The 12,625-nt window shown below is 41.8% G+C and overlaps 1 protein-coding gene across 2 annotated transcripts in view; it reads right to left on the reverse strand.

Moving 5' to 3' along the window:
• CDH20 (cadherin 20) overlaps nucleotides 1–12,625 on the reverse strand; it is a 117,142-nt gene that overhangs the window by 4,400 nt on the left and 100,117 nt on the right. For both annotated transcript variants that reach the window (XM_050971417.1, XM_050971418.1), the window contains exons 8-10: nucleotides 10,343–10,479; nucleotides 7,719–7,840; nucleotides 5,692–5,809 (exon numbers count right to left, since the gene is read on the reverse strand). In XM_050971417.1, the coding sequence (XP_050827374.1) occupies nucleotides 5,692–5,809; nucleotides 7,719–7,840; nucleotides 10,343–10,479 (377 nt within the window). The remainder of the gene's footprint in view (nucleotides 1–5,691; nucleotides 5,810–7,718; nucleotides 7,841–10,342; nucleotides 10,480–12,625) is intronic.

Raw genomic sequence — 12,625 nt, forward strand, 5'->3', positions numbered from 1 at the left:
TGATCTGGCTCACCAAAGAGACTAAAGGAATTTGCATGAAAATTGTCCTTTCTTACAAACATGTCTGCAAAGCTAGGGCCAGGAAAGATTACTGGGGAACACAGGTACTTTTTCTCTTTGGCAGACCTACAACCTCTGATTCTGTGCACTGATGCTGTGGCATTTTTTTGGCAAATGATCTTCATGCAGTTTCTTTTACAAATTAGTTTTATTTCCTCTTCCCTTGGTTCAAAAGAGGTCACACAGTCTGGTCATCTGCATCTCCAGGTTGTTACCAATGTACTTTTGCTATGCTTGAAATTGCAGGATGCTGTCCCAGGTGGATTGGCACAATGGGACTGCTGCCTGGAAAAGGCAGCAAACCTTCTGATCACAAGTAGACTCTGAAAAAACCTAAAATATTAACAGAGAATTGTTCAATTTCCTTATTAGTCCTCTGTCCATTCACTGCTAAGATTTAAATCTTGGGTGATTTTTTTTCAGTGTAGATACTCAGGTTACATGAAGATAAATTCAGCAATAGGATCTACTGTAGTCTGGACACCAAAAATGATTTGATAGCTTTTTGAAGGGAAATCAGCAGCTTCATGTACAGCCAACTATGGAATATAGGCAAACTCAAGCTAGACTAACCAGACTTCTCTTCTAGACTTAAACTATGGCTTCAGGTTACAAACTCTGTGCCTCTAATCTTATGGCATCAGAGAGTAGAGGCACACCTAAGTGTTAAGATGTCAGGTTCCACAGTTTGTGAGATCAATTTAAATTTGTGACAAGTTTTTAAAAAGAATCTCAGCGTCTTTTTCCGTGGACGTCAATGACATTTCAAACTTTCACTCTAAAACCATAAAATTCTGAGGTGTGCTGCATGTCTGCATGCAAATATACAGTGAAATTGTAGTGTCTTGTTAAATCATGTGGTCCCAAGAGCTGGAGCTTTGAGGAAAAACCACCAGGTGCCAGATGAAATCTCAAAGTTGCTTAAAACTGATTGTCAGTGTTTACTGATTTCACCTTTCAATGCAGCTCTGAGTGTGTGCAGTGGGTATGGACAGACACAGGCAGGTCTCTTCCTAGGAACAAACAGCAGGACAAGAGGAAATGGCCTCAAGTTGTGCCAGGAGAGGCTTGTATATTAGGAAAAATTTCTTCACTGAATGGATGGTCAGGCATTGGAAAAGGCTGTCCAGGGAAGTGTTTAAGTCACCTTCTCTGAAGACATTCAAAATATGCATAGATGGGGCACTTAGGGCCATGGTTTAGTGGGGGACTCAGCAGCATTAGATTAACAGTTGGGCTCAATGATTTTGGAAGCCTTTTCCAACCTAAATGACTCCATGATTCAGGAATGTGTCCCAAAACTCATCAGAGAGTAGCACCAGTAGAACCCCGTGCCTCCATGGCTCCTGGGCAAAGGGAGTGCTGTGGACAGGAGCCCTTGCCTGCTCAAACCTTTTCCTTCTTTCTCCTGGGGCACATACAAGTGCTTTCTCTCCCCTGGGCTGTTTATGTGCCCTCTATATGTGCTCCACAGCTATTAATAACACAACTTTTCATCACTGGGCCAGTTTTGGCATGAGGAAAAGCAGCCCAAAGGCAGAAAGTGGCAAAGTGCCTGAGTTAATGCTGCGTCAATGAAAATACTTGAGTCACCCTAACTGGAGTAATTTGGTTGTATTAATCTTTCCTGGGTGAAAGATTCCCTTTCTTTAAACTGACTTACACTAGAAGTCACAACTTCTATTCAGGTGACAGCAAACCTTCATTTCATGTAAAATTGCTCTTTGTGAGGGAAAAAAAAGATTAATTATTCTGAGCTGATCATACTTTGCCTGCAAAAGAAGTCACAGTCAGTGAACCTGACAGAAGCTGTGCAAAATCAGCTAGTGAGAGATCTCAAGGGTTTTTAACCATTCTTTTTTCAGGCCAAAACCAAGCTTCTATCATCTAATATAGAAAGATGTATATGTATATATACCTTCTGCTGTGATGCCCTGACCATATCATCCAGGTCTTAAATGTTCTTGGTTATTAAATTCTCTTTGTAACTCCCAGGATTACATTCTGGGCCTTTTGCTTCATTTTGCTTTGTACTAGGCAGGCATCCAAATCATCCCTAAAGAATTGTTCTACCTGTTACTCTGCAACAGAAGTACATTGGTGCCAAAGCTTGTTGTGTGACTCATCAAAAGCCAATGTGATTTGATGTGCTAGCAGAGTGCGAAGGACACGCTGGAATGTGATGCAGCATGGCAGAAACTGGAATACACAATTTTATTCCAAATTTGATATCTGCTAAGCCCCAGCCATTGAGAGAAGAGGGCTTGTGAGGATATGAAAGTCCCATTATATTAAAAAAGAAAAAGCAGGCCTGATAAGAATGCACAATATTTTTCCTCTCAGCATCCAGCATGGCACTTTTGGCTCATAGAGGGCTGGATGGCAGCACTTAGCTCCAGCACTGAGCAGAGATGCTGAAGATTGCAGCATGGCTGGTTCCACATTTGTGTGAAAACTGAACTTCCCACAGGCATGCAGGCTGGTGTATTCATGTGGTTGTGAGAACAAGCCATGGAGCACCATCTTCCTGCAGTTTGCTGCCTCCCTGGGAATGATGTACCTCTCTGGAGAGGTCAGGGGACCACTGTGCAGGTCCCAACCTAACCACTGCTCTTCTCACAGGAAAGGCTTGGTTTCTTTCTGCACACACCTGTAGAAGAACTGGGGATGATTAGCCTGATAATTCTGTTAAAGCCTGATTGTAGTAATTATGAAGAGCTAGGAATAATATAAATAAATATTCCACTGGGAGTGGGAGAAAGAACACAAGGAAGCAGGCAATCTAGACATGACTGGGTTGGGGAAAGGGTCACACACCTTCCCAGCATAGTCTCACCTGGAAGAAGGTGGAAGTAGGATGGCTTGCCAGTGCCCTACAGCTGACACCGAAGAGATGGGAGACTCCAGCTCAATTCCCTGCTTCATCACATTTATCCTGTAAGGCCTTGAGAAGCCTTTGTGCCCAGATTGCTGCAGCTACTTAACATGTCTATTTCTCACTGATTTTACTGAACTCAAAGAGAACCCAGCGTGTAAGTAGCTTAATTTCTCCTTGCCCCAGATCCCCATCTATGAAGGAGAACAATAGGATTTCTCTGTCTGCTGAAGATATGCAAAGAATGAATAGACTGAAGAAGTTCTCAGAGACCAAAATTACAAGGGCCAAAAAAAAATGTAAAACAGCTCATCAGAATGCAAACTGTGATCTATCTGTTGCTCAGTATAAATCAAGGTTTTAATTGTTGCCAAGAAGGCTCCATGTCTTGCAGTTTCTCTTACTGCTATATTGGACAACCAAGTAATCAGCACAATTGCTAATCTTAACAGTGCCTTCCCTCAGCCTGGGAAGCATTCCTGTCTCGTGTTTATGGGCACAGGCTGTGACTAGCAAAGTGTGTTCTGTTTCTTGTCTAGCCACCCTGTGACAAACAGTATAGCTACCCCCTCTGTGCCAACGTTGCATGATTTATATAGCTCTTAGTGGCCCCTAGATGAAAATATAAGCATAAATTACTTTTACTGAGATGACTGCTGCTCTCCAAATTGCTGAGGCAGTAAATAAACCCTTAATCATAGAGTCATAGAATATGCTGTGTTGTAGGGGACCCTTCAGGATGAGTCCAACTCCTGGCTCTGCTCAGGATGCGCCAAGAGTCACACTGTGTGCCTGAGTGCTTCTTGAACTGAGACAGGTTTGGTGCTGTGACCCCTTCCCTGGGGAGCCTTTCCAGTGCTGGTACAGCCTTTGGGTGAAAAACCTCTTCCTCGTTCTTAACCTAAATCTTCCCTGACTTAGTTTCATGCTGTTTTCTCCTGTCACTGGTCACCAGAGAGAAGAGATCAGTACCCTCTGCTTCTCCTCACAAGGAAATGATAGATTGCAATGAGGTTTCCCCTCAGTCTCCGGCAGGATGAACAGACCAGGTGACCCCAGCTGCACCCTATACAGCTTCCCCTAAAACCCTTCACCATCCTTTTGGATGCTCTCTAATAGCTTAATATTCCTCTTATACTATGGTTTACTATGTGGATCATTCAAATAGTCAGTGGTTTGATACTTAACATTTTTATTTCAAATTAGTAACTAATAGAACCCAAAGCTTCTTGTAAGATATATATATATATTTATATGGAAAACTGGTATTTTATAGAGAGTGGGAGGCACAGCCATTCAGTCACTGCTGTCACTATAAATTATTGCAAGCATGGCCTGAGACAGAAAAAGTGCATCTGATGCGGGGAGTTTTGCGAGTTTCTTTTTTTAGAACAATGCCTTGAGGATGAAATGAGCTTTCTTTGCCAAATGCTTTAGCAATAGTTGTGTTATATTTGTTCATTTATTTTGGCAATATATACTCACAAATAAAAAAGACAAGGAGAGAAAGAAGGGGATAAAAATGCAAGAAATTGTGTGGGGAGCTTTCAAGGACACTATAGAGAAAAATGATTTTGGGATGAAAGAGCATTAGCATGCTGTGGAGGAGAGCTCCAGACACTGCAAGTACCATGTTTTAAGACATGTTTGGTAAGTGAATGCATGGGATTCTTTATAAGCCTTTCTGTTGTTCTTTCATATGCCTGGAGAGGCCCAGACAGCGCCTTATGGAAGTAAGTGTGATAAGCAGGCATGTGTGGGAGCAAGGCTGGGCTGGGAGCCTGGCCATAGATGCTGCAGGTGGCCAATTTTTCTCCCCATTTATTCTGGAATGGCTTGCTGATTTGTGGTACTTTACACACTAAACTCATACTGAAACCCAGCCCCTCAATACTGACTTTCCAAGCTCTACACCAGGTCACTCAAGGTCATCCCTCTTTCCTAATGAGGGCTGGGGTGGACCTGATTTTAGACCTTTTCTGTCCATGCAGATGATCTATCAACAGCAGTCATGCAAAGGCCTGCTATGGCAGGACTTTCCTGCAGGCTCCAAAACCACCAAAGCTTTCCCAAATTATCAAACTCCACTGGTTAGAATGCTCAAATGCCAGTGATTTGCCATGAGTCTTCCCACTGGTGTTTCAGTTTCTACTTAGGTCATCTTACACAGACCTTTAGCTGTACTCCAAGTTACCTCCCCAAGGCTCTGCAAGTCCTCCCTACTTCCTTCTTTCTCTAGGGAAACGAGCATGTGCAAGGAGAAAGAAAAAAGTGCTTGGAGGAAAAGACTGGAACAGTACAAAAACCTTCCTTTTTTTGTGCCTGGGAGAAAACATGAAGAGTACAAAAAAAAAAAAGAAAAAAAAGAGCAATGTAATTCCCTTCAGATTTGTCTTCTAGTTCCAGTTACTATCCTACCTTTAAGCATCTCTTTCTGAGCAAATGCAATTTCCACTCCGATAATCCGAGATGCCTGCAGCCTGACCAAAAGACCTGAATTTGCACAAAACACTGGCACATTTTCTCAAAAAAGAAAAAGGGGCCTATTGCTAGAGAATATTTATAGAGAAGAAAATATCATATAACCTTCAAGTGTATTAAGTGATATGTCATTTTATTATTGCCTTTAAGGAGCAGGTGTCACTTGGTATTATTTGAAATGGCAGTCTTATCACCCACTGTAAGGCACAGCTTCTCAAGTCCAACTCAGGCATTAGAAATTAGAGTAGCTAACTGTCTGTGTCCACTCTGATTACCTTGATTGTCCCTTAGAGTAAAGTTGGGGTTGTTGGCTGCCTCTGGAGCCAGGCTGTAGTAGAAGTGCTGACCCTCCTGTGGGTCATCCCTGTCGATGGCACTCACTGTCTGGATCAGCTACAAAACACAAGAGAAAAGTAGAAATGGGTGAGAAGCAAAATATTTATAATATGAACTACCATCAAACTGATAACATGTATTTTATAGCTATAAATATCAGCAACTGGAGCATTTAAATAAAATTGCCTTCCAGAGGTACAATCTTCTCTCAAGAAGAGACTCAAAATCTTGGGGTCATCTGTTTTGCTGTGGTCATGCACATCACTTTTAAACAAAGGAAGAGATATTCAATTTACCTCAAATTACAGATGCTTTCCTGTCATGCATCCCTATCTTCTGCTGCACATTTCTTTTTGTCTATTGGGGGCCCAGGTTTTCAGAAGATTCATTGTGCATTAGAGAGCTTGTAAGAAAGCTCATACTTACTTTCAGCTTCATTATGCAGGTGGAAAAGGACTTCGGGTTGATTATTTTGCCACTCTTTTAGTTTTAAATCAATAAAATTCTTCCCAAGATGTCAGTGGAAATGAGAGAAAAGCCAGCCATGCAGAATGCATATGCAATAAATAACACCAAACTAAAGAGACTAAGACAATGCTAAATCCAGAAAGAGATTTGTTACTTCACTTATAGAGGCTTTGTAAAGTAGGTCTAACAGCTTGAAGCACAATGAGCACTGTCTGCATAAACATTCTGGCATCTTTTTGGACAAGGAATAAATCTTCACCTGGATTTTTTTAACTTGAAAGTTATTTTGGGATTCAAAGGCAAATGTCAGACCCATAAAGGCTCTTTCACCACCTTAAAACTAATTTCAGAACTTTTTAAAATATGGCAATAGAATTTAGTGTTCTCTGCCGAAGGAAGAAGACCACATTAGCATTCATAATAATATTGAACTTCAACAGCTTATTATCTAGGACACTTACCCTTCAAAACCAGGAAAAAAGGTCTAGGCAATGACTTCTATTGCCTATATTACTAAGAAGCTCTGTAAACTGGTGAGATGAAAATATCCTATATATGATAGTTGTACGGACAGTTACCCCAGCAGTGAGCAGCTATTTCATTCTGTTTCACACAGCTGGGAGAAGCTTCAGCAAACACCCAGTGATACTACTTGCATAATTGTTCCTTCACAGATCATGAGAGGCATGTCTGTGTGTTTAAATGCTATTTATTCTAGTCAGCTTTGCATGAGGAGGCACCAGTCCCCACTGTGGACCCTGGTGGTGGACCAAGAAGAGGCTCCTCACAAACAATCAGCAGCAGAGCTTGCAGCAGGTCCAGTGTGGGAGAGCTCACATCTGTCTCTGGCACTGGTGACCTCGTACAAGGGCTTTGATGGGGTTTTGGAAGGGAGAGGAGCAGAGTCTTCACTGCTTGCTTGAAGCTGCTCCTTTAGAGTGTGTGCAAGGGGAAGTCTTGTGTTGCTTTTGACTCTCTGTCATCTCCAGTTCACAGCAGAACATATTCTGCTTGGCACCCCTTTGAACCTGATGTAGTAAGTTATGTCCAGCTCCTGTAAGTCCAGGTGTGCTTAAGGCTCTTAAAACATTTAGTAGTAAGCCTTGTCTGTCACACGTGGCCTGAGCTGGTTCTGTGGCACTTCTCATAACACTTCTCCTCTCTTTGATGCTGCTACAGGACACACTGGCTGTTTGCCTGCTGGCACATGCCTAAGGGAAGGCTTTATTTCAGCTGTGAAATGTATTGTGCAGTGAGCCTAGAATCTACTTTGGGAGAATAAAAGAAATGTGGGAGAAACAAAAGAGGTCTATACGTGATGCTCCTTCCAGTGGGATATGCTTGCCTTTGGAATGAAGCACAGTCGGCTGCTGATAAGATTTCAGATGAAATGTGTGAGTAGCTGAGCCCTCTTTCCAACACTCACCTGTCCTGGCATGCTGCCTCCATGTAGGACAGCATACCCTTCCCAACCCCTGGGGGTTCAAGCATTTCTCACCTGGCCTGCTTTGGCATTTTCACAAACAAAAGCTTCATAAAATCTCGCAAACTCCGGCGCGTTATCGTTCACATCCAGGACTTTCACTGTCACAGAGACGCTGCCCACCTGTGAGGGGTTATCTGGAAGAAGAAGGTTTAATGTAAGGAAAGGCAATATGTGGGAAGGGGAAGAGGCTGCTCCTCAATCAGCTCAAGAGGTAAGTCAGGTTTTCCACTACTAGCTTGTGTTAAATCACATTTTCCCATTGGGAACTGTGGTGACTTGGGTACTGTGTGACTCAGAGTGAAGCTGCAAATGCTGCTCTCCGTCTAGCCTGGCTTCCCATTTAATCACATATTTACAAACCAAACAATTCTAAAGAAGAGTACAACCTGGTTCAGTCCAATGAACTATTTCTACAGCAAAAGTTTTAGATAATGCCCCCTTTTTTTTTTTTTTAAATGCCCTTCAACTGGGCAATATTGTTTGTTGAGCCTCCCTGCTGGTAGCATGAATTAGGAAGGTCCTGTTTTAAGGATAGACTTGTTATTTAAAACTTGTTAAAAATGACAGTTTCTATCTCCAGTTCAGAGATGATTTTGCTCAAAATTTATGTTCCTCGAACTGAAGAATAGTGTCAAGTCTTTGATACTTTGTACAGAGGGGTTTAAAATGTAATAACACATGAAATTGAACAGAAAAGCTTTCAGTGAAGCTTAAAATTGCAATGAAAATTTTACATTCTGCATGACATCATTTGTGATGTTTCTGTCCCTCTGGTGCATTAGCTTTCTTTGTCAGTAAATCTGTACAACTTTTCACATATCTTCACAAATTCCAAACTAAGTGGCTACAGAATAATTTGTTTTTCTTACTGATCTTGTCTGCCCCAAATCATCTTTCCCTCCCTTATTTAATGACAAAATGAAACTGTAATCAGAAAAAAAAATATTAAAGGGTCAGAAGAGGTGCAAAAATCAAGAAAATTCTTTAATATTAGTATTCTCATCTTCTTTTCAGCTGTAGCATTTTGTACATTTATCTCTAAATATATCTCCCTTTATGGCAAGAAATGATATATTCATATAAACAATAGAGTTTACATAAACTCTGGAATTTTCTTAAATGTTCAGCATACTGTAGTCCACAACATGTGTTGCACTGTGCCATTGAGATAATACTCAAACTCTGTTGTTTCTCCCTAATTTGTAATGTAATCCTTCAGCTTCCCACATATGCATACATACATCTTGCTAACACACCTCTTGTTGTGGCAGGTGAAGTCACACTCTTAGAAATAATTGATCTAACCTTTAGGACTAGGGGCCTTATTCAGGACTGCAGAGCTATGAAATTTTTGAAACTATTCACTAATTTAAAATATTGTGCTTTACATGTACAGAGCAAAACTGGCAGAGGATTGATGGAAAGGGAGCCAAAGGAAGACATGCCTTCCTATTGCTCCCACCCTCAAGTGCTGCTACTGGGGCAGCTTTTACAGACTCATGGTATTGCAATGGCCATTGGTGGCTGAAAATAAAAGTAGGGTCAAAATAGATGGGGGTGAAATCCCATTGTCTCCACCACTTTCACTACTTAAAAGGGCACAGAAAGGCATCATGTGCTGGAACACCCTGCAAATAGGTGGCAGAGTCACTCCAACTCTTGTGAAATATTTCCCCTGCTTTCAAGCTGGCTGACTGCAATTTGGGTGAGCTTGTTGAAACTTTGTTCCTCTCAAAGTGCTCCATATCTCTGGCTCAGCCTAGATGTGCAGGAAGCTTTCTGAGACACAAGGAATGACTCAGCTATTGGCACCAAGCTGCAGAAAAGCTGCTGCCCCTCACAGATGAACTGAGATCCTGAGCAAAAGCTATGTGAACCGAAGGAATTTCGGGTGAAGACTAGGTGAACCTTTTATTTGCTTTTATATCTGAAGCTCCTTTATGAAGCTCACATCTGTGAGCATTTCAAACTCAGCTAAATTTTTCATACTGACACAATGAAATGAGCATCTCCTTCTTCTCAAAGCCTTGAAAAATACCCAGCACGGATGAACCCTGAGCTGAGTTTTAGCTCACTGTAAACCCCGAAAGCATAATGAGTTCAGCATACTCGAAGATCCCAAAGCACTCTAGCCCAAATTATTTATGTAGCAAGCAGATGGCAATGTCATTTCTTTGCTGCTGAACCAGAGCAGATTTCAACTAGTGACCTAGTAGTGTGGGATCACTGCTGCCTACCCATCCTTGCACCACTCAATTCTCCCAGGAAGGACTGGGAGCTTTAGCAGCCGTGCAGCCTTTGCAGTATTTCCTTGAGCTGCCTTGGCTTTCTGAAGTGAGAGGGCTCTGCAAGAAACACATCAGGAGAAATTTTAAAAAAATCTCTAGAATGCTAATGAATTGGAAAAGAAGGACTCTGCATTTAATTGCCATCCTCTATGCCTCCCACCACCCTGTGAAAATGAGCATAAAAAAATAAATAAAATGCAGTATTTGCTGGTTGATGTCAGAGGAGCAATTCACTTAATGCGCCTTCCCACTCAGTGCATAACAATATGTGAACTTTGAATTCAGGTCTCTCAGCCTGCTTTGTCTACTGTATCTTTTTAATCTATGTACAGTCTGCATTCTCCTTACTCAGCTCCATGGCCAACACAGTGATGTTGTGCCAAGAAATGTCCTCCCGGTCAAGAGGTCTTGCAGTCATCAGTGCTCCTGATGTTATGTCGACATAAAAGAACCGTCCTGGATCACTGCTCCTGTCAATTGAGTATCTGCAAGAGTACATATGAAAAACATTATGCAACCCTTGTGAAAACTGTGTGTTACAGCCACCAAAGTATCCCAGCAATGGGGACAATGTCATACAAAGCAGATCCACATTCTTCCACATTCTTCATCCATTCTAGTTATGTGCTTCTCTGACTTGCATAGGTCCAGAGTGAGATGCTGGAAAAAGTTCATGTGGCTAATGGCATTTAACAGTTAGTACTTGAATGGAGCTGGAAGACAGGAAGATTGAGAGGAATAAGCCTCAAAGTAAGGCACAGATCAGTACAGGAACATCTGCTTTACAGAGAAAATCTGCCAGTGAGGAGTGTAATTTCTTTTTCTGAGAGAACTAATTATGCCCTGTTTCCAGGCAAATTCAGACAGGATGAAAATGGCTTCAGATCAGCTCATTCTCTGAGCACCTAGGTTGATGAGGAGGAACCATTCCCTTCCTTGTTCTTCTGTGTTCTCTCCTTCTTAAGGGGAATAAACTCCACCTGCATCCTGAAGCATGCTGCTGATGGGGCTGTGTCAGCACAAGGGGGATGATGCTTGCCTTTCTCACAGCACTCAGTCAGAAAAACAGCTCCCTCTGTGAGGCTGATTCATTGTAGTTACTGAACCTTCCTGACCAATGTCATGTCAGTCCAGTGCTGGGAACCAGCTTCCTGCACCTGTGAGTGGGGGATTGTGGTGCTGCCTGCAGGCCAGAAATCCTGGGCAGGGAGTCAGCTGATGGACAGAGGTCACTGCAGTACTCAGGCAGAGGGATGATTTCTCAGGGTGGGTAAAATACTCAGTATCCTTCACAGGCATCGCCTTGCTCTTAAAGGCACTTTGTGCCAGCTGCCTTCCCAGCTGACTGTTAGCATGGAAAGGGATACTCTGGCCAAAGCCACACAGGCCTAGGTAAATGTCACAGCCTAGAGCAGAGACCAGACTTTCTATCCTTATTGTCGGTACTTTCATCAGAGTGGATGGGAATTGAAAGCATTAGTCACAACAGACACTGAACAGGGCTCATTGTTCTGAATTTTCTCCTTTCAGCATGAATGCATTCACTGGAACAAGCATGACAGCCTTTTCTTTATATAGGGACTTATTAAACCAGGATGTAAAACACTATTGAGATATGTTGTTGGGAAATTCTTTTACGCTCTTTTTCAGAACAATCAAAGAGGAAGGGATGGCAGGTTTGTATCCCTTTCCTTCCCAGTCCTTCCTAACTCTTCATCAATAAAAAGATCCCTCAGGCTTTTGATTTATTTAGACAATAAGTATGAGTGTTCCTATATTTTGGTATAATAATTATTCTTGTATGAGGGCTATAAAAATAATTTCTCTCTGACATTTCGAGGTCAATGGGTATCTGAAATTGACTATAGCCTTGTGATCAGGGGTTCAGAATTAAGCACCAGTGTCAAGAGGCACAGGTGGATCCTTTTCTAGATTCTCCAGCTAAGTTCTCTTGTTAAGTCTACCTGCTCCTGCACATTTGTTTCCACTGTACTATTTAGATAATCTTCCTGAATCATTTAACAACAAACATGGCATATTTCCAGCCATCAGAATTTCACAGTGTGGGAGCCAAGTACTGGGTGCTGGGAAAGTGAGGATTTGAGCCAGACCACAGTTTAAATTTCAGATGGATTTCAGCTCGTGCAACACAGTAAGTATTTGGGGATATTGTCTTTCTTAGCTTGCCTTGCCCTGTGCAAAGTGAATTCAGCTTAAAACATTGCCAGACTAATACTGCATGGAGTTGGAATGAATGGAGGAGACCACAGAAGAGGCAAGAATTAATTCTTACTATCTGCATTTTAGATAGCATTACAAATGGTATTTATTCTTTCTTTTTAAATCTGTTCCTTTACCTCAGCATGGGGGAAAAGAAGGGAAGGAATGAGGGAAGAAAGGGCAGTGGAAAAGGAGAAAGGTGGGGAGAAAAGAGGAAGGAAGTTGTCAAAGAACAGAGTTACAAAAGAGTGTGCATTTTTACAGCTTTTTTTTTTTTTAATGTATTTTTGTTGATGGATTCTGTGGTTTATAGAGTGCTCTTCATCAAGGGCAGTCACTGCAAAGCTCTGAAAAAAAACTAAGAAAAAACTCATTAAAAATAACAATGATCAATTCTACCCTCTGATAGGC

This window comes from Serinus canaria, chromosome 2 (genome assembly GCF_022539315.1).
Source record: "Serinus canaria isolate serCan28SL12 chromosome 2, serCan2020, whole genome shotgun sequence".
Taxonomy (NCBI): Eukaryota; Metazoa; Chordata; class Aves; order Passeriformes; family Fringillidae; genus Serinus; species Serinus canaria.